The sequence below is a fragment of the Gobio gobio genome (assembly GCF_949357685.1).
Source record: "Gobio gobio genome assembly, chromosome: 24".
NCBI classification, from domain to species: domain Eukaryota; kingdom Metazoa; phylum Chordata; class Actinopteri; order Cypriniformes; family Gobionidae; genus Gobio; species Gobio gobio.
Window position 1 is genome coordinate 17,002,752 of NC_137120.1, and position 19,213 is coordinate 17,021,964.

Below are 19,213 nucleotides of genomic sequence, written 5' to 3' on the forward strand. Positions count from 1 at the left end.
GCCACATCAAAGGGGCCATTCGGCTTCCCAGAGCAGATCTCGGGATAGCAGGGAAAAAAAAGGAGGAAAAGAAACAAGGTCTAAAACAAAAACGCCGGATTTGGAGAAGTCAAGGGGCTTCCTGGCCCTGTGTGGTCCCCCATCATCAACCTATGAGCTGTCTGGGGCCCTGGCTTGCAACACACCCTGGGTTTAAAAAGCAGGGGCTGGAGGTTTGGTGGAGACACTCCTTCCCAGCATCGAGGTGTAGTGAAGTCGCTCCTCTTCTCTGTGGCTCGGGATGTGTTTGGTTTATAGCCGGGCCCCCGGCGTGCTGCTCCTTTTGGCCCACCTCCTCCTGAGCACCAGCTGCAGCGCGGAGCCCGTGGGTAAGGACACAGCGCTCCTATTGTCCGCTTACTTCTAAAATTAGTGCTTGGTGGGCAGGTAATGTCCGCTGTTGAGCTTGTGGGTGTTTCGCATGTAGGTGTGTGGGTTGAATCTGGATCATCAGAAGCTGGTGTTTGGTGGTGCTTTGAGAAGCTGAGTGTAGATTTAGAACTCACTCTGGCTGCTTTCCCGTTAGCATGAGGGCTCTCAGGTCTTGTCAGGGCAGGTTTTTGCGGTGGAGCCTCTTCAGAAGAGTTACAGTCCCAGATCAGCGCTATTTCTGAGAAGGAGAGGTTGTTTAAAGCGTCATGTTTGTTCTGGTAGATGAATGGGAGAAAGAGCCTGCGTACTGGAACGATCAGGCCAAGAGGACGCTGCACGCTGCCCTCACACTGCCACTGAGAGCGCACCGTGCCAAAAACACCATCCTCTTCCTTGGTGATGGTGAGTTCCAAACCCAACTGAACACAACTGATGTAGTCTATGAAACTACTCTTCTTTATTAACATTTCTAAGCAATTACTAATTATTTCTTTGAGATTTGAAATAAAGGTAACACTTTAGTTTAGGGTTCAATTCTCACTATTAACTTGTTGCTTATTATCATGCATATTACTATGATATTGGCTGTTTATTGGTACTTATAAAGCACATATTAATGCATGACCATATTCTACATCCTTAATCCGACCCAAAACCTAAATTTAACAACTACCTTACTAACTACTAATAAGCAGTAAATTAGGAGTTTATTGAGGCAAGAATCGTAGTTATAGTGAATATGTGTTCCCCATGCCAAAGTGTTACCGAAATACACCTATAAATAAATTGTTGTTGGTTTAACTTAAAAAAGTAAGTTACATGGTTTCTTTAATATTTTGAGTTATTTGACGTTAATACAACAAAGGATATTGGTTTAATAAATAGAAACTCAAAAAGAAACTCAAAAATTAATATGTAGAGTTACGGATAGGGTTTGGTATAGGGTTAGTTGCATGTAATTATGCATAATAAAGTACATGTAGTAATGTTTAACTATATGTCACCTTAAATTAAAGTGGGTTACACTTTATTTGGTTACACTTTATTTTAAGGTGTCTGTATTACAGTGTAATTATATTTTATGTACTGAGTAATAATAATTTACTACATGTATGTATTTACTATAGGGTTAGGATTAGGGTGTAGTTTAGGTTAGTTGCGTGTAATTAAGCACAATATATAGTAATTTATATAGTACCTACATGTAACATGTAACAAAGACACTGTAAAATAAAGTGTTACTTTTAATTATACATGTAAGAACTGAGTAATATTAATTCATTACATCTACTTACAGGCTACTTACTATAGGGTTAGGGTAGGATTAGGGTTTGGTTGAAGGTTAGTTGCATGTAATTATGCATAATTTACTGTTATTACAATGGTAAGTACATGTAACATATGTAACAAGGACACTGTAAAATAAAGCTAACCATATAACCCTAGTAAGTACATGTAGCTAATTGATATTACTTTTTTCATAAAAAAGTAATATTACTCATTACTTTTTTGAGTACAATGTAACTACGTCATCTTAAAATAAAGTGTAACCCGATATTTCAAAGTAATTATGAAATTATGGTAGCACTTTATTTTACAGTGTCCTTGTTACATATGTTACATGTACTTACCATAGTAATAACATTAAATTATATATAATTACATGCAACTAACCCTCAACCAAACCCTAACACTAATCGTAACTCTATAGTTAGTTCATGTAGTTAGATAATTAATATTACTCAGTACTTATTTATGTAAGTACAATGTAAGGGTTACACTTTATTTTAAGGTGTCTTTGTTACACTGTAATTATAAATGGAAGTACTGAGTAAAATTAATTAACTACATGTACATAAAGTAAGGTTAGTTACTTATTACTAAGGTACAGTAAGTACATGTAACATATGTAGCAATGACACTGTAAAATAAAGTGTTACAAAATGTACTTTTAAGGAGTGTTGGGGAAAGTTACTTTTAAAAGTAAATTGTTATAATATTGTTTTACTACTTAAAAAAGTAACTGTGTTACTTAGTTACATTTTAATGTAAAATTAATGTTACGTTACTTTTGCGTTACCTTTTCTGTCTTGGGCTGGGCTTGCTTGTTTGTTTTTTAATAACCAAAACATATATATTTGGTAACACTTTAGTATGGGGAACTATTAACTATGACTTTTGCCTCAATAAACTCCTATTTTACTGCTTTTTAATAGTTAGTAAGGTAGTTTAAGTTTAGGTATTGCGTCGGATTAAGGCATTAATATGTGTGTTATAAGGACTAATAAACAGCCAATACCCTACGCATGATAATAAGCAAATAGTTAATAGTGAGAATTGAACCCTAAAATAAAGTGATACCATTATAGGTAACTAACCCTGAAACAAACCCTAACCCTAACTGTGACTCTACAAGTTCATGTAGTTAATTAATTTTACTCAATACTTATTTTAAGGTGCCTTTGTTACAATGTAATTACACATTTCTGAGTAATATTAATTAACTACATGTACTTACAATAGGGTTAGGTCAGGATTAGGTTGAGGGTTAGTTGCATGTACACTCTAAAAAATTGGGTTGAAAATGGACTAACCCAGCAATTGGGTTGTTTAAACCCAGCAATTGGGTTGTTTCAAGCAAACATTTAACCCACCCGCTGGGTTAAAAATAACCCAGTTGCTGGGTTAAAACAACCCAATTGCTGGGTAAGTCCATTTTCAACCCAACTTGGGTTATTTTTAACCCAGCATATTTTAGAGTATAAGTATGCATAATTTACTGTTATTACTATAGTAATATATAGTTATTACATAAGTTCATTTAACATATGTAACAGTGACACTGTAAAATAAAGTGTTACCAAATAAAGTGTAACCAAATATAAGCAGTGTTGAGGAAAGTTACTTTTTAAAGTAATGTGTTATTGCGTTACTACCTAAAAAAGTAACTAACTGTGTTACTTAGTTACTTTTTATGTAAAATTAATGTTACGTTATTTTAGCGTTACTTTTTCTCTCTTGGGTTGGGCTTGCTTGTTTGTTTTTCAATAACAAAAAACTTTCTATTTTGGGGAAATGTAAAGGCTAATTTGCACCAAAAGTGAAATGTATAAGCCTCAGTGCTGAAGGAAATGCAAATTCATGCCTGAGGGCGCCGCTCAAACAAAACTTTCAACTTGCATTACTTATTTGAAAAAGTAACTTAGATATTTTGTTGTAAAGTAATGCATTACTTGAAAAAAGTCATCTGATTACGTGCCGTGCGGTACTTGTAATGCGTTACTTAGCACTGCTTCTAAGATCTGAAGAACACTACAAGTGCACATTCAATACCATTAAACGCACTTCTTTTCACAAGGGTTTATAACTAAATATTGTTGCTCTTATCTGTATGACAATTTTTACAGTGCTCTCTGGAATAGTTGATTCATTGAAACATTTCTGTTTTATTTGAAAAGTAGCTGTGTAATAAGTGGGATATGTGCAGTCAGATGTTCCTTATCCACCTAATGATTGCTTGACTGTATATCACTCCTTACGCACATACCTGTTACATCTTACCCCATATTTTACTGTAGAGTTTATGAATGGTTTTGGGCTCAGGGTCAAGCTGTGATATTATACGTGACAGCAGTGTTTATCTGTTTATCTGTTTATCTTTCAGGGATGGGAGTGTCTACGGTTTCAGCCGCCCGTATACTGCGAGGTCAGATGGAAGGACAGTCGGGGGAGGAGACTGTTTTGGCCATGGACACATTTCCATATCTCGCCCTGTCAAAGGTCTGAAGCTTCTCATCTCTCACATTGTTTTATCACTAAACTAATCAGCTGAAGAGATCATTAATAACAGTCTTGTTATGCAAGGATAAAGGCATGTTTTGATTATGCCTGAGATTGCATTTCTCATTGTCCATATTGAGAATCTGGGTTATCGGAAGAAAATACAAACCACATTTAATAGCAAACAAAGTTTTTTTTTTTTTTTGGAATTTAGAAAGTACTGCAAACTGTGCACACATGAGGGAGAGGGAATATGGTAACACTTTACAATAAGGTTGTATTAGTTAACATTAGTTAATGCATTAGTTAACATGAACTAACCATGAACAACACCTCTGTTCAGCAGTAGTTAATCTTTGTTAAAGGGTTCACTCAAAAATGAAATTTCTTCCATTAATGACTCACCCCAATGTTGTTCCACACCCGTAAGACCTCCGTTCATCCTCGAAATACAGTTTAAGATATACTAGTGCTGTCAGTTAAACGCGTTATTAACGACGTTAACGCAAACCTATTTTAACGGCGTCAATTTTTTTATCGCGAGATTAACGTTCTTTTTGGTCTAACAAACTTTGTAGTTTTTTCACATGCTGTTGCAACAACTAGTAACGTTAGAAAAACTACAACACCACTCCGGATGTAGCTAGACCGGAAACAAAACATCAGGCACGCTGCGGCTGCCCGCACTCGTTTGGGCCATTAAAAGAGTAGACGTGGATGGCAAGCGTGAGACGCCGAAATGAGAAACGTATTATGCCATGGTTTAACTCAGGGGTCTTCAACTAAAAGTGCTTGTCTTGAGCGCTGCTTTCTGCTCTGATGGTGCTTTCACACCAGACGCGAATGAAGCGTTTTGCGCGAGTGATTTAAGTCAATGCAAAGACGCAAATAGACATTCTGCGGCGCGGATTAAGCGGCGTGCATGTCGCGTCATTCGCGTCCGGTGTGAACGCACCATCAGTCTCTTCTTCACTGCATGCTTGACCGCGCGTCTGGGTCTGAACGTAGTAACTGAGCATTGCAACGTTAACTGTTTCATTACGTCAAAAGGCTTCGCGGTCCGGATTCGGACCGGAGTCCACTAGTTGGCGACCCCTGGTTTAACTGCACTATAGGCGGAGTCCTAGTTTACCTTGCATGTGCACTTTGTAATTTTTTTTTGTATCACCCTGTTTTGATCCCTTAGAAAGGGCTGTTGAAGGGGCTGTTTGTGCAACAAAGTATTTGTTTCACCCTTTTATTGATGGGCAGTGTTACATTGTGTGAGATTATTTGCTCCAAGTGAGAATGTTGGTGTGAAATCGAACACTAAAGTATGCCAATGTTGTTTTCAATAAAACAAACATTTGAACAAAGCAAGCCGATCCACTTTTCTATGTTGATAAGAGCATTAAAATAAGAAAAAATAATGGGACAAAAAGAAATCAAGGGACATTTAGAATAAATAAAAATGTGCGATTAATTGTGAGTTAACTATGACATTAATGCGATTAATCGCGATTAAATATTTTAATCGTTTGACAGCACTAAGATATACATTTTGGTCCAAAAATAACAAAAACTAAGACTTTATTAAGCATTGTCTTCTCTTCCGGTTTTGTTTGAATCCGTGTTCACGATGCCACAGTGACGCTGCTGACGTAAGACGCTGTGACGTGTTATCGCACCAGATAACACGTCACAGCGTCTTACGTCAGCAGCGTCACTGTGGCGTCGTGAACGCGGATTCAAACAAAACCGGAAGAGAAGACAATGCTTAATAAAGTCTTAGTTTTTGTTATTTTTGGACCAAAATGTATTGTCGACGCTTCAAAAGAGTGTAACTAACCAAATGATGTCACATATGGACTACTTTGATGATGTTTTCATTACCTTTCTGGACGTGGACAGCAAAGTGTGCATACACTTACATTCAAAGGACTGAAAGCCCTCGGACTAAATCTAAAATAACTTAAACTGTATTCCGAGGATGAACGGAGGTCTTACGGGTGTGGAACAACATTGGGGTGAGTCATTAATGGAAGAAATTTCATTTTTGGGTGAACTAACCCTTTAACGTTAGTTAATAAAAATACAGCTGTTCATTATTTGTTCATGTTAGTTCACAGTGCATTAACTAATGTTAGCAAGATTTTAATAATGCATTAGTAAATATTGAAATTAACATAACAAAGATAAATAAATGCTTTATAAGTGCAGTTCATTATTAGTTCATGTTAACTAATGTAGTTAACTAATGTTAGCTAACGGACCTTATTGTAAAGTGTTACCGGGAATGTTGATTATACTGTAGATCTGGAGTACATATCTATACGGCATGGTTATGGTCTATCAAATTATGGCCTAAGGGAATTGTTTATCTAGTTATTAACAGCAGTCTGTTTTTAACACTATGATTGATGTGTTTCCAAACAGACGTATAGTGTTGACAAGCAGGTGGCGGACAGTGCCAGCACGGCTACTGCGTACCACTGCGGTGTGAAGGCTAACGCCAAGACGGTGGGCTTGAGTGCCAAAGCCGTGGCCTATGAGTGCAACACAACTTTTGGCAATGAGGTTTTCTCAGTGTTACATCGTGCCAAAGCACAAGGTATTTTCCATTTAGACTCTATATAACAATGTTTTTCTGAGGTGTTGTTCTTAACCCTTGTAGGTGTTCGGGTCTGTTGGACCCGTTTTCATTTTTAATCAAAAGAAAAATGATACGATTAATTATTTTTTCAAACTGAGACTCATTGGCCTTGGCTCATTTTCTGTGAGGAATATATATCAGAACACATTTTCAATGACCACACACTGTTTTGTTTCGCTTCGTGTTTTGTTTTGCTTCATTTTGCTTCCTTTTGTTTTTGTTTCGCTTCATTTCGTTTGAGCTTGATAAATTCAGTACTCATTCCCTTTCATTTATAAATCTAAAGAGTTCTTGAAAGGTTCCAGAAAAAAGTCATGCCAAGTCAAAAATTATTTTATATAGCACTTTTCACATACACAGTGTTTCAAAGCATCTTTACGGAAAACTATGGTGTTAATGTTTATATCTAATAAGCATACCTTGTGCCTTATAGTCGCAATTAGCAGATTAGAGTTTGTCGATAATATAATTTACATTTTGTGACAATATAAACAATCAAGCAGTTGTTTTGTACATATAGAGAATTTACTTTATATTGTAGTATAAATTGTTCTACGTGAGTATACCGTATGTATGCGGATAAAGTTGGATATACTATATCTAGCTTTATATAGAGAGCTGTGCGATAATATAGGTGCATTTTGCAAACTAAATAAACAATCATGCAGTCAAGATTTTCTATATAGCAGTGGTTCTCAAACCTGTCCTGAAGTAACACTGTAACGGTGGAGATTCCAGGAACAGGATGAAGACTCAGGAGATAATAATCAAACATCAACTTTAATCAAAACTTCTCAAAGAACTGAATACAGGCAATGGAAACTCAGCCTAACATAACAGTGACTAGAAAAGACTGAGTGAACAAGATGGAACTTAAATAGGAGACAGAAACAAGAAAATTAACTTAACACAGCTGAACAGAACTTAACTAACGAGGGTAACCTAGGAAACTGCTCGGGTTATGTATATAACCCTTGTTCCCTGAGATAGGGAACGAGCACTGCATCGGAACGACACTTTGGGGATGCTCCCTTAGCATCAGCGAATCTGAAGTCAAAATGACAACTAGGCCAATCCGATTGGCGTGCATGATGACGTAATCGTGACGGCATACCCGGAAGTATAAAAGGGGATCTGGAACGTAATGTCGGCAGTAATTGCTCTGAAGCATGCGCTCCAGGCGCGCCGAGGTGTGGCGTCGGGATGCAGTGCTCGTTCCCTATCTCAGGGAACAAGGGTTATATACATAACCCGAGCAGTTCCCTTTCGAGGGAACTCGCACTGCATCGGAACGACACTTTGGGGAATGAGTACCCACTAGGCCACACCGAGGGTAGCACCTGCCCTAGTGTGAAGCCGGAGACCGGGCACAACTAGGACTGGAGCACCCTAGCACCAGGCGTCGTAGGGAGATCCAGGCTATAAAACCTGATAAAGGTGTGTGGGGTAGCCCACCCGGCAGATATCCTGCAAGGGGACCCCAGAAATAAGGGCCACCGAAGAGGCCATGCCTCTGGTGGAATGAGCCCTCACTGCCACAGGTGAAGGCAAACTGCGCACCTGGTAGGCCATGGTAATTGCCTGGACAATCCAATTACTGATTGTCTGAGTAGACGCAGGCAATCCCTTCTTGGGTGAGCCAAAACATACCAAAAGTTGTTGCGATCTCCTCCACTGTGCAGACTTCGCCAAATAAACTCTGAGAGCCCTAACCGGGCAGAGTAGGTGAAGTCTCCCCTCTTCCGCCATCACGTGAGGTGGAGGATGGAACGCCTGCAGAACCAACGACCTGACCACCCTTGATGGCACCTTAGGCACGTAGCCCGGCCTAGGGTGTAAAGATGGCCTTTACTCCTCCCGGGGCAAACTCCAGGCCCACTCTCCTGTGAGAGGTAATGGCGAGGAGAAAAGCCACCTTAAGGGTCAGGTTCTTTGGTTCGGCTGACTCCAATGGCTCGAAGGGGGCCTCAGCCAAGCCTTCGAGAACCACTGCCAGGTCCCAGGTTGGAACTCTGGAACGAGCCGCAGGCCTCATCCTCCTAGCCCCACGGAGGAATTGTACAACCAGCTGGTGCCTACCCAGAGGCCCATCACCCATAGGAGTGTGGAAAGCCGCAATGGCAGCCACGTACACCTTGAGTGTGGACGGGGTAAGCCCTGCAGAGAAGCGATCTTGGAGGAACTCCAGCACTGAAGCCACTGGGCAGTTAACTGGGTCCACCTCACGTTCCCTGCAAATACATTCCACTTGAGGCTGTACAGTCTCCTTGTAGACGGAGCCCTGGAACTGAGTAAGGTCTCTATCACTTCTGCCGATAGGCCAGCCTCTATGTACCTGGTCCCCTCAGGGTTACCCACAGGTTCCAAATCTCCAGGCGGGGGTAAAATATCGTACCCGCCGCCTGAGATAGGAGATCCCTCCTCAGAGGAATCTCCCACGGCTGACCTGCTAGCAGAGCTATGATATCCGAGAACCAGACTCGAGTCGGCCAACGGGTGCTACTAGAAGTAGGCTGACCCCCTGTCGCTGGACCCTCTCCAGCACTCCCGGGAGCAGAGCAATCGGGAGAAATGCGTACAGATGCAGCCTCGGCCACGTCTGAACCATGGCATCCAACCCCAGCGGGGCTGGATGCGTGAGGGAAAACCACAGTGGGTAGTGGGACGTCTCTTGAGACGCAAATAATCCACTTCCACTGGGCCGAACCTCTTGCATATGGCCTCCACCACCTCTGGGTGGAGTCGCCACTCCCCGGGCCTCAGCCCCTGCCTCGACAGGATGTCTGCTCCCTGATTTTGGACCCCCGGGACATACATTGCCCTGATGGACAACAGTTTCCCTTGGGACCACAGGAGGATGTGATGCGCCAGTCTGCAAAGAGGGCGCGACCTCAAACCCCCCTGTCGTGCACCAACCAGTGAGGGAGGCATCTGTTGAAACGGATTTCCGGCAACAGGACGCTCCCAACACTGGCCCTTGGGACAGAAACCAAGGTTTCTTCCATATGACTAGGGAACGAAGGCCACTGCGCTACCCTGATCATACAGAATGGTTTTCCCCTCAAGGAAAGCCACCTGGTTCACTTCCGTATCAGGACATGGTGGCCGCGGAGGTCCGGGAAAAAGCTCCTCAGAGCTTTGTAGACCGCCAGCATTTCCAGGCAGTAGATGTGCCAGGAGAAATGCCGGGTCTCCCACAGACCTCTCGCAAAGCGGCCGCCATGACCACGCCCCAGCCAGTGAGGGAGGCGTCTTTTGAAACGGATTCCCGGCAACAGGACACTCCCAACACTGGCCCTTGGGACAGAAACCAAGGTTTCTTCCATATGACTAGGGAACGAAGGCATCTGCGCGTTACCCTGATCATACAGAATGGTTTTCCCCTCAAGGAAAACCCCTTGATTCCCAGCCAGCACTGTAAGGGTCTCATGCAGCAGGCCAAGAGATATTCTGTTGGACGCAGCCGCAATGAGCCCCAGCAGTCCTTAAACTGCTTCACAGTGATGCTGTGGCCTAGCTTCATTTTAGAGACCACCGCCCGTATGGACTCGATACGTTCGGGAGACAATTGTGCCCACAACGTAGAGAATCCCATACGACTCCCAGGAACACAGTTCTCTGAGAAGGCGTCAACACGCTACTGCGTGTAGAGTCTCAAAGGGCTAGGCCACCTGGAAGAACCCGATATTGGTACGCCTTGCCCCCAAAAGCGAACCTCAGGAACTTCCTGTGACACAGAAGGATGGATACAGGGAAGTATGCGTCCTCTTCAGACCCATCGTGACAGACCAGTCCTCAGACTGGATCTGAATCACAATGGAGGAATTGCTAAGCATCTTGAATCTGAATCTCCTCAGAGAACGATTCAAGTACCTCAGGTCTAAAGTTGGATGCAACTGGCCATCCCTCTTAGGAACTATGAAGTACCGGCTGTAGAACCCGGACTCCCTGTCTGGCGGAGGAGCACATTCTGTGGCCTCCCTACCAACAGGGAGTGAACTTCCTGTTCCACTACCCGAACCTGCCCAGGGACCACTGCCGTCCAGACCACCCTACTGAACTTCGGGGGAAGGTGACAGGACTGCAGTCTGTATGCCCTTTTCTACAGTCGCAGGCCCCAAGCTGATATATTCGGAGGCATAACCATGTTATGACACCTCTCGAGGCTGGCCTCGGGTGTCAACCGAGCCTCCTCCCCAGCCCCCTGAAGTGGCTAACCGGCAGGGCGAAATCGAGGAAGATTTTGGGTGTGCGTACGCGTTTGCTGGACCGCCGCAAGTCTTGCTAGGAAAACAGTGTGGCCCGAAGCGCACTAGACGGCGGGAGCACAGCATCGATTCCCGAAAATTTCAGAGGGGAGGCGACCTCAATCGCTCCTACCCGGGAGAGGGGGCTGGCCAGCAGGGGCCTCATCTAAGGGAGCAGCTCGACAGGGCCGCAACACTAGGGCAGACACTGCAATTAGCAATTGCCTGACACTGATGTGTCCCGCAGGCCACAAGGCAGCGAGAACAACATCAACTTCAGGAGGGCTCCATCTTAGATGAATATCCAGTTCACAAGTTAAACACGCTTGGGTGACAGAATTAAAGTATCCAACTTATCAAAGTCGGATAACATGACACTCAATTCCTCGGAATTAAATGCCATCATAATCACCAAACCCGTGCAACCTGATCTGAATGACAGGCTGAATAAAAAATACATCTAACTCCTCAAAGTCAGATAATATTTTAATTTATTTCCTGAGAATTAAATGCAGCCACAATAAGGTGAAACATAGTCTGAATGATAGGCTGAAAATCTAACTCCTCAAAGTCAGATTATATTTTATTTAATTCCTTAGAATTAAATGTAGCCGTAATCATCAGACTACACTGTTTTATTTGTATTTATATGGACTCATAAACCCCGTGTTGCCTCAGCAACGTGGTTCAAGCCGTCATAATACAATTGGCTTTCATCCCTCGAGAAAAAAGCCAAACAGTATCACACAATACGGTGAAACATGGTCTGAATGACAGGCTGAATATCTAACTCCTCAGAGTCAGATCATATTTTATTTAAATCCTCAGACTTAAATGCGGTCATAACCATCAGACGATACTGGTTTATCGTACTATACAGACTCGTAACCCGCACGTTGCCTCAGCAACGTGGCTCAAGCCGTTAAGCCAACCAGTATCTCATGCACACCGATCGCGTGTGTTCACTTTAATTGCAGACCCATAACCTGCGCGCTGCCTCAGAAATCGCGAGATGGAATCTTGCATATTTAAGAAGTGCTTATAACTTCGACTGCCTCGATGCTGAGCACGTCTAATTCCTCAGAATCAGACCACGTTTATTTTTTACCTACATTTTACGAAAATATAAACAATCTAGCAGTTGACATTTGCTATAAATTACATACCATAACGTGAGTGTACTGTATGTATCCGGATAAGGTTGGATACTTAACTTATTGTAGTTGTATAAATCTCGATAGTTGTTTCTAATGTTAGCATGTTGCTAAATCTAATAGTCAACACTCTACAATATGCAAAATAAAACATATTTAGCATGTGCAAAATATGAAATAGTATATTTTAATTAGATAATCTTTCCAGTGATGCCCTAGAAGAACCATTTTTGGTTCCCCAAAAAACCTTTCGGTGAAAACTTTTAAAATAACTTTTGTGTGTGTGTGTGTGTTAAGAACATTAATAATCTTTTCCACTATAAAGAACCTTTTGTGGAATGGAAAGATTCCAGGGATAATAAAGTCTTCATTTTGAACTACAGATGCAAATAAACAACCTTTATTTTTAAAAGTGCAGTGCATTATACGATTGCCTTTTTCAACTGTGTGTATATCAAGGAAAGTCTGTCGGCATTGTGACCACCACCAGAGTCCAGCACGCTTCACCTGCTGCTGCCTACGCCCACTCTGTCAGCCGCAGCTGGTACAGTGATGCAGACGTACCCTCCGCCGCCCGCCGGCAAGGCTGCACAGACATCGCCACGCAGCTGGTGACCAACACCGACATTGATGTGAGCCCTAACCCAATGTGTGCCATAAGTTCATAAATAATTGTTTGTGACACACACACATACATAATTGCTATTTAAATTTCTGATTCGTTATAGTGAATTGGTTCGTTCAGATGATTCATATAAATGAACTGACTCACAAAAATGATTCACCATTTCGAGAACCTTTATGTACTATATTTTAAATGCTGTATTATAAATAATGAGGTTTTTGTTGCATTAAGTGAACATTTACCTGTATAAGTTTGATAATGTATATCAAACACCCTTTTTAACACCTCTACTTTAAAAGCAGGGTAAGCAATTTTCAGAGAGGCTAGAAAAAGCAAGCTAGCTTTGAAAGAGTAAGATCCCACCCTCCCTTCAGAGCATCTCCAAAGCCACGCTTCCTTCAAAACACATGAATGCACACAGCAGGGAGCAAACAAAAGCGTCACGAGAGACAGCGTTAAACTACCTTGTCTCAAAGCACATAACATTATAATAACTAGATAAAAAAATTTGTCAAGACAAACTTTGAAGTTGGATTGAGAATGCCGGACCAGCAAGTTTTAAAAAGTTTTAAGTTTTAGTTTAGTAATTTTAAAAGATAGAATTTTTGACTGACTGACAGACAGACTGACAGATAAATGGCGTGGCTTGATAGCTACACAATGATTCTGAGCGACAGATTGGTTGCCTGAGTAAAATGAGTCCACACCCATGTCTCTATGACACTGTTCTGCAAAGATATCCTTCTGGGCATTTTATAATGGCAGTCTATAGGAATAGTTGATAGGGTGCTCTAAATGGTTGCTAGGGTATGGCTTAATAGCTTCATGACTGAATGGTTGTAATGAGTAAAATGAGCCTGTACCCTGGTCTCTATGACATTGTGATGCAAAGTCATGTTAAATACAAAATCTCTATGCAATTTACCACAGTAGGACAAACATGTATGCACAATCCCCGTTTCATGGGCCATCCATTCCCCATAGTATGTCTATGGGGCAATTTCGTGCACCTCTTACACCCCAGGGGTACAACTAACACCCCATTGTGAGGTATGTTTTTACAGGGCCTGCACGTCTATAAAATCTATAAAATCCTTGCCCGGATCTATGTTTGGATCAAAGTTTGTCGCAATGGTAAGTCGATGGGATTTTTCTGGGATTTAATCGTCATTTGTAGGAAAACCGTAAGTCGGATCAGTTAGTAAGTTTATAGCTATGCAAGTCAGAACAGTCTGAATGTCTGAGCCAAGTTTGGAGGTTGTAGAGTTAAAGCTTTAGGAGGAGTTAGATCATTTTTTGTCTCAGAAGAATAATAACTATAAGGTTTATTAGCATTTCAGTAAGTTGGCTCTCTCAAGCCAACTTAATAAACATTAAAGAGCACTGACCTGTACCACCTGACTGCTGCAGATGATTTTGGCGTTGATGGTGTTTTGCCCCACGTGCATCAATTAGCCTTGACCCATGACCCTGTCGCCGGTTCACCACTGTTCCTTCCTTGGAGCACTTTTGATAGATACTGACCACTGCAGACCGGGAACACCCCACAAGAGCTGCAGTTTTGGAGATGCTCTGACCCAGTCATCTAGCCATCACAATTTGGCCCTTGTCAAACTCCCTCTATTCCTTATGCTTGCCCATTTTTCCAGCTTCTAACACATCAACTTTGAGGACAAAATGTTCACTTGCTGCCTAATATATCCCACCCACTAACAGGTGCAGTGATTAAGAGATAATCAGTGTTATTCACTTCACTCACCATAATGTTATGCCTGATTGGTGTATATATACAGTATATATACACATACATATAAACAATGGCATCATTTAAATACCAAATGCACAAGTTAAATAACTAAATATTAACCTTTTTGAGATGAGAGGTTTGTGAATGTAAAATATGTGTCTCCGTTGCAGGTAATTCTTGGCGGTGGTCGTATGTACATGACACCCAAGGGTACGCCTGATCCAGAATACCCCTCTTCATCCTCTCGCAAAGGGGATCGCAAAGACAAAAGGAACCTCATTGACGTTTGGCTAAATGCTCGCAAGGTATCGCCAAGAAATACATTTATTACGGCGCAAATTAAGATTGTAAACCACTGCTCTAATCTTATCTGTTTTGTTTATTAGGGAAAGAACGCCCAGTATGTTTGGAACAGAGAGCAGCTTAATGCGGTGGATGTTAAAACAACAGACTGTCTGATGGGTAATGCCAGTTTGCAAGGATTCTGCATTATCAGTCTGCCACTATGATATTCTCATTCATATTTCTCATTCAGGTCTGTTTGAACCCAAAGATATGAGATTTGAAGTGTTTAGGAATCATACCCGTGACCCCTCTATTGTGGACATGACCGAGAAAGCCATTCAGATCCTCAGCAAGAACCCTAAAGGGTTTTTTCTCTTTGTGGAAGATGAGTATTTATCATTTGCTGTGGTGTTACTATCTTTTCAAGATATTCTGCTAATATTGAAACACTTCTCTGTTTGTGTTTTACGAGGCAGAATAGACCATGGACACCATGACGGGGTTGCCAAGCTCGCTCTGACTGAAACCATCATGTTTGACCGGGCAATTCAGAGAGCGTCTGATCTGACCAGCGAATCAGACACTCTTACTGTTGTCACGGCAGATCATTCCCATGTCTTCACATTTGGTGGAAACACCCCCCGAGGGAACCCTATTTTTGGTACATATTACTTCCTGTCTTTGCATTCAAATAATGACAATGGGCCTCATTCATGAAACACGAGCAGAACGAATTTGTGTGTAAATAGTTCGTAAAGCCGCTCTGACGTGAATTTTCGGATTCACGAAAAGTTTCGTATTTTCAAAATGTTAGTTGGTACGAAAGAAATTTACACATGCTTCTTACCATGTGTGAATGGTGTGTAAAACATTTGAACGTTCTGTGTTCTAATTTAGGCAAGCTGATGACATTGCATTTTGATGCATTTTGATATTTCAAGAGTTGATTTGCCCTGTCTTTTTTTTTTTCTTTACTGTTCAACGTTGGGTAATAGGCAGCTCTCGTCACTTTCATAACAACAGTTATAACAACATAATTTATAACTGTAATTAACTGAACTATACCTGTTCTATCTTCATGCAGCAGATATTCTGGTACTGATAGGATCTGACATTTTTAGAGCGTGAGATTGTTCTGTTTTGTTGCCGGGGCATGACAGAGATTGTAGTGGCTTTGAGCAAGAGCTCTTGAAGCTCCTCCCTCTGTGTCGGGAGCAACAGCTCATTTGCATTTAAAGGGACACACACAAAAGTGGCACGTTTTTTGCTCACGCCCAAAAAGTGGCAATTTTAACATGCTATAAAAATGATCTGTGGGGTATTTTGAGATAAAACTTCATATACACACTCTGGGGACATCAGAGACTTATTTTACATCTTGTAAAAGGGGCATCCGATGTCCCCTTTAATATTTTGCATTATCATTTTATTATCAAATTATATTTATGCAGTAGTTATAATCTATTAATTCGCTTTTTGAGCATAAACCTACTAACGTGACGCTTTTGTGTGTCCCTTTAAATGCAAATGAGCTCACACAACATCAAAACAATCTCACACTCTAAAAATATAAAAAACTGTCAGTACCAGAATATCTGCTGCATGAAGATAGAACAGGTATAGTTCAGTTTAATTACAGTTATAAATAACTTTGTTATCTTGCTTTTATCAACTTTTAGTACAAGCCCGTTGTAGCGGAACCTGTCCGAATGATGAAAAAAATGTTACTGATGAGTTTTCTGGTGTCTTTTCTTTTCAGCTTTTCTGAGCTGGCAGACAAGTCAGAACCAACAACTAAATGCAAAAATAAAGCTAAAAAAGTGAACATTTCATCCGATGCCCAAACATTTGGCGGGTTATTGCTGAAGTGAAAAAGTAAAAAAAAAAAGACAAACAAAACCTAATATATATACTATATATATATTCCAAAACTACGATAAAATCAAATTCCTAAATCTAAACAGTTTGTTTTCCCAAATTTCAGCTTGATATCTCAAAAAATTAGCTCTGTTGAACCGAAGGTGCAACTTTTTACTTCATATTATTTCTTTCAGGTCTGGCACCCAAGAAGGCTGAGGATAGTCTTCCATTCACTAGTATCTTGTATGCTAATGGACCAGGATACGTTCATGTGAATGGGACAAGAGGAAACGTTTCAGCAGTGGATTACTGTAAGTGTGTACATAATTTACCTATTACCTACAAAGGTTGTTTATTGGCATCTTTGGTTCCATGAACCTTCCATCCCACAGAAGATTCTTTATAGAGGAAAAAGGTTCTTAAGATTATTAAAAAGTTCATTGCACTAAGAAAAAAAATTTTCTTTTAAGAACCAATCACTAAAAGGTTTGGAAGCCTCTTTCCACAACGAAGTAAAAAAACGAAAAGGTAATTGCGACTTCACAGTTTATATCCCGCAATTCAAACTTTATAACTTGCAATTCCGAGTCTATATCTACCCATTCGAATTTTAGAATTCGCAAATCCGAGTTTATATCCCACAATTAGAACTTTAGAACTCGCAATCCCGAGTTTATATCCCAAAATTCAAACGTTAGAATTCGCAATTCCGAGTTTATATCCCGCAATTAGAACTTTAGAACTCGCAATCCCGAGTTTATATCCTGCAATTCAAACTTTAGATCTCGCAATTCCGAGTTTATATCCTGCAATTCAAACTTTAGAACTCGCAATTCCGAGTTTATATCCCGCAAATCAAACTTTAGAACTCACAATTCCGAGTTTATATCCCGCAATTCAAACTTTAGAACTCGCAATTCTGAGTTTATTTCCTGCAATTCAAACTTTAGAACTCGCAATTCCGAGTTTATATCTCGCAAATCAAACTTTAGAAATCGCAATTACGAGTTTATATCCCAAAATTTTAACTTTAGAACTCGCAATTCCGAGTTTATATCCCGCAAATCAAACTTTAGAATTCGCAATTATTAGTTTATATCCCAAAATTCAAACTTTAGAATTCGCAATTCCGAGTTTTATATCTAGCAATTTTGACTTTATAACTCACAATTCCGAGTTTATATCCCGCAATTCGAACTTTAGAACTCGCAATCCCGAGTTTATATCCCAAAATTCAAACTATAGAATTCGCAATTCCGAGTTTATATCCCGCAATTCAAACTTTATAACTCACAATTCCGAGTTTATATCCTGCAATTGAAACTTTAGAACTTTCAATTCCGAGTTTATATCCCGCAATTTAAACTTTAGAACTCGCAATTCCGAGTTTATATCCCGCAAATCAAACTTTAGAATTTGCAATTCCGAGTTTATATCCCAAAATTCAAACTTTAGAATTCGCAATTCCGAGTTTTATATCTAGCTATTTGGACTTTATAACTCACAACTCCCAAGTTTATATCCCACAATTCAAACTTTACAACTCACAATTCTGAGTTTATATCTCGCAATTTGAACTTTGAAATTGCAATTCCAAGTTTATATCCCGCAAATCAAACTTTAGAATTTGCAATTCCGAGTTTATATCCCAAAATTCAAACTTCAGAATTCGCAATTCCGAGTTTTATATCTAGCTATTTTGGACTTTATAACTCACAATTCCGAGTTTATATCTCGCAATTCGAACTTTGAAATTGCAATTCCGAGTTTATATCCCGCATTTTGAAGGTGGTACAGGTCGGAGCGTTCAGGAAATTCCCAGTTTACAAGTTGTAATTACAAGTACACGAACGCTTTTTACAAGTTGGAACACACCCATAAACTCGCAACTCTGAGAAAAAAGTCTGAATTCGCAATGAAGTCGTCATTACCTTTTTCTTCCATGACGGAAAAAAGCTTCCATAGAAAGGTGTTTTTTCTATGGCTGCAAAAACACCTTTTTGGAACCTTTATTTTTAAGAGCGTATATAAATGTATGTATGTTCCTATCATACAGAATCTTATTCTGTTTATAGTTGATGAAGAGTACATGCAACAAGCTGCCGTTCCTTTAGAATCAGAGACACATGGAGGGGAAGATGTGGCTATCTACGCCAAAGGCCCAATGGCTCACCTCTTTCATGGAGTCAAGGAGCAGAATTACGTGGCTCACGCCATGGCTTACGCAGCATGTCTGGAGCCGTACACTGACTGCCCACTGCATCTTCATGTCTCCGCTGGATGTAAAAACCCTCTTTCAGGGCTTCTTATCTCACTAACCGCCGTGTTTTGGCTTGTCGTGAGATGACAGACTCCGCTACATGAGTGATTGAGGCCCCAGGACTCTTTTGGGCTTTTTGATTTACAACCCAAATAGTTTATATTGAAGTGCAGATGTGCAATGCTGTGTACATAAATGTAAAGTTTTGTTTT

General features: G+C 40.7%; 1 protein-coding gene across 1 annotated transcript; it reads left to right on the forward strand.

Moving 5' to 3' along the window:
• Positions 1-280: 280 nt before the first annotated feature.
• alpi.1 (alkaline phosphatase, intestinal, tandem duplicate 1) lies at positions 281-19,088 on the forward strand (the record flags this gene model as incomplete). The annotated part of the gene is made up of 11 exons (XM_079807048.1): positions 281-368; positions 694-813; positions 4,076-4,191; positions 6,607-6,781; positions 12,684-12,856; positions 14,767-14,901; positions 14,983-15,058; positions 15,132-15,270; positions 15,358-15,542; positions 16,936-17,052; positions 18,817-19,088. 11 exons carry the CDS (start codon positions 281-283, stop codon positions 19,086-19,088), a joined length of 1,596 nt encoding a protein of 531 aa, XP_079663174.1.
• Between the last annotated feature and the right edge of the window lie 125 nt (positions 19,089-19,213).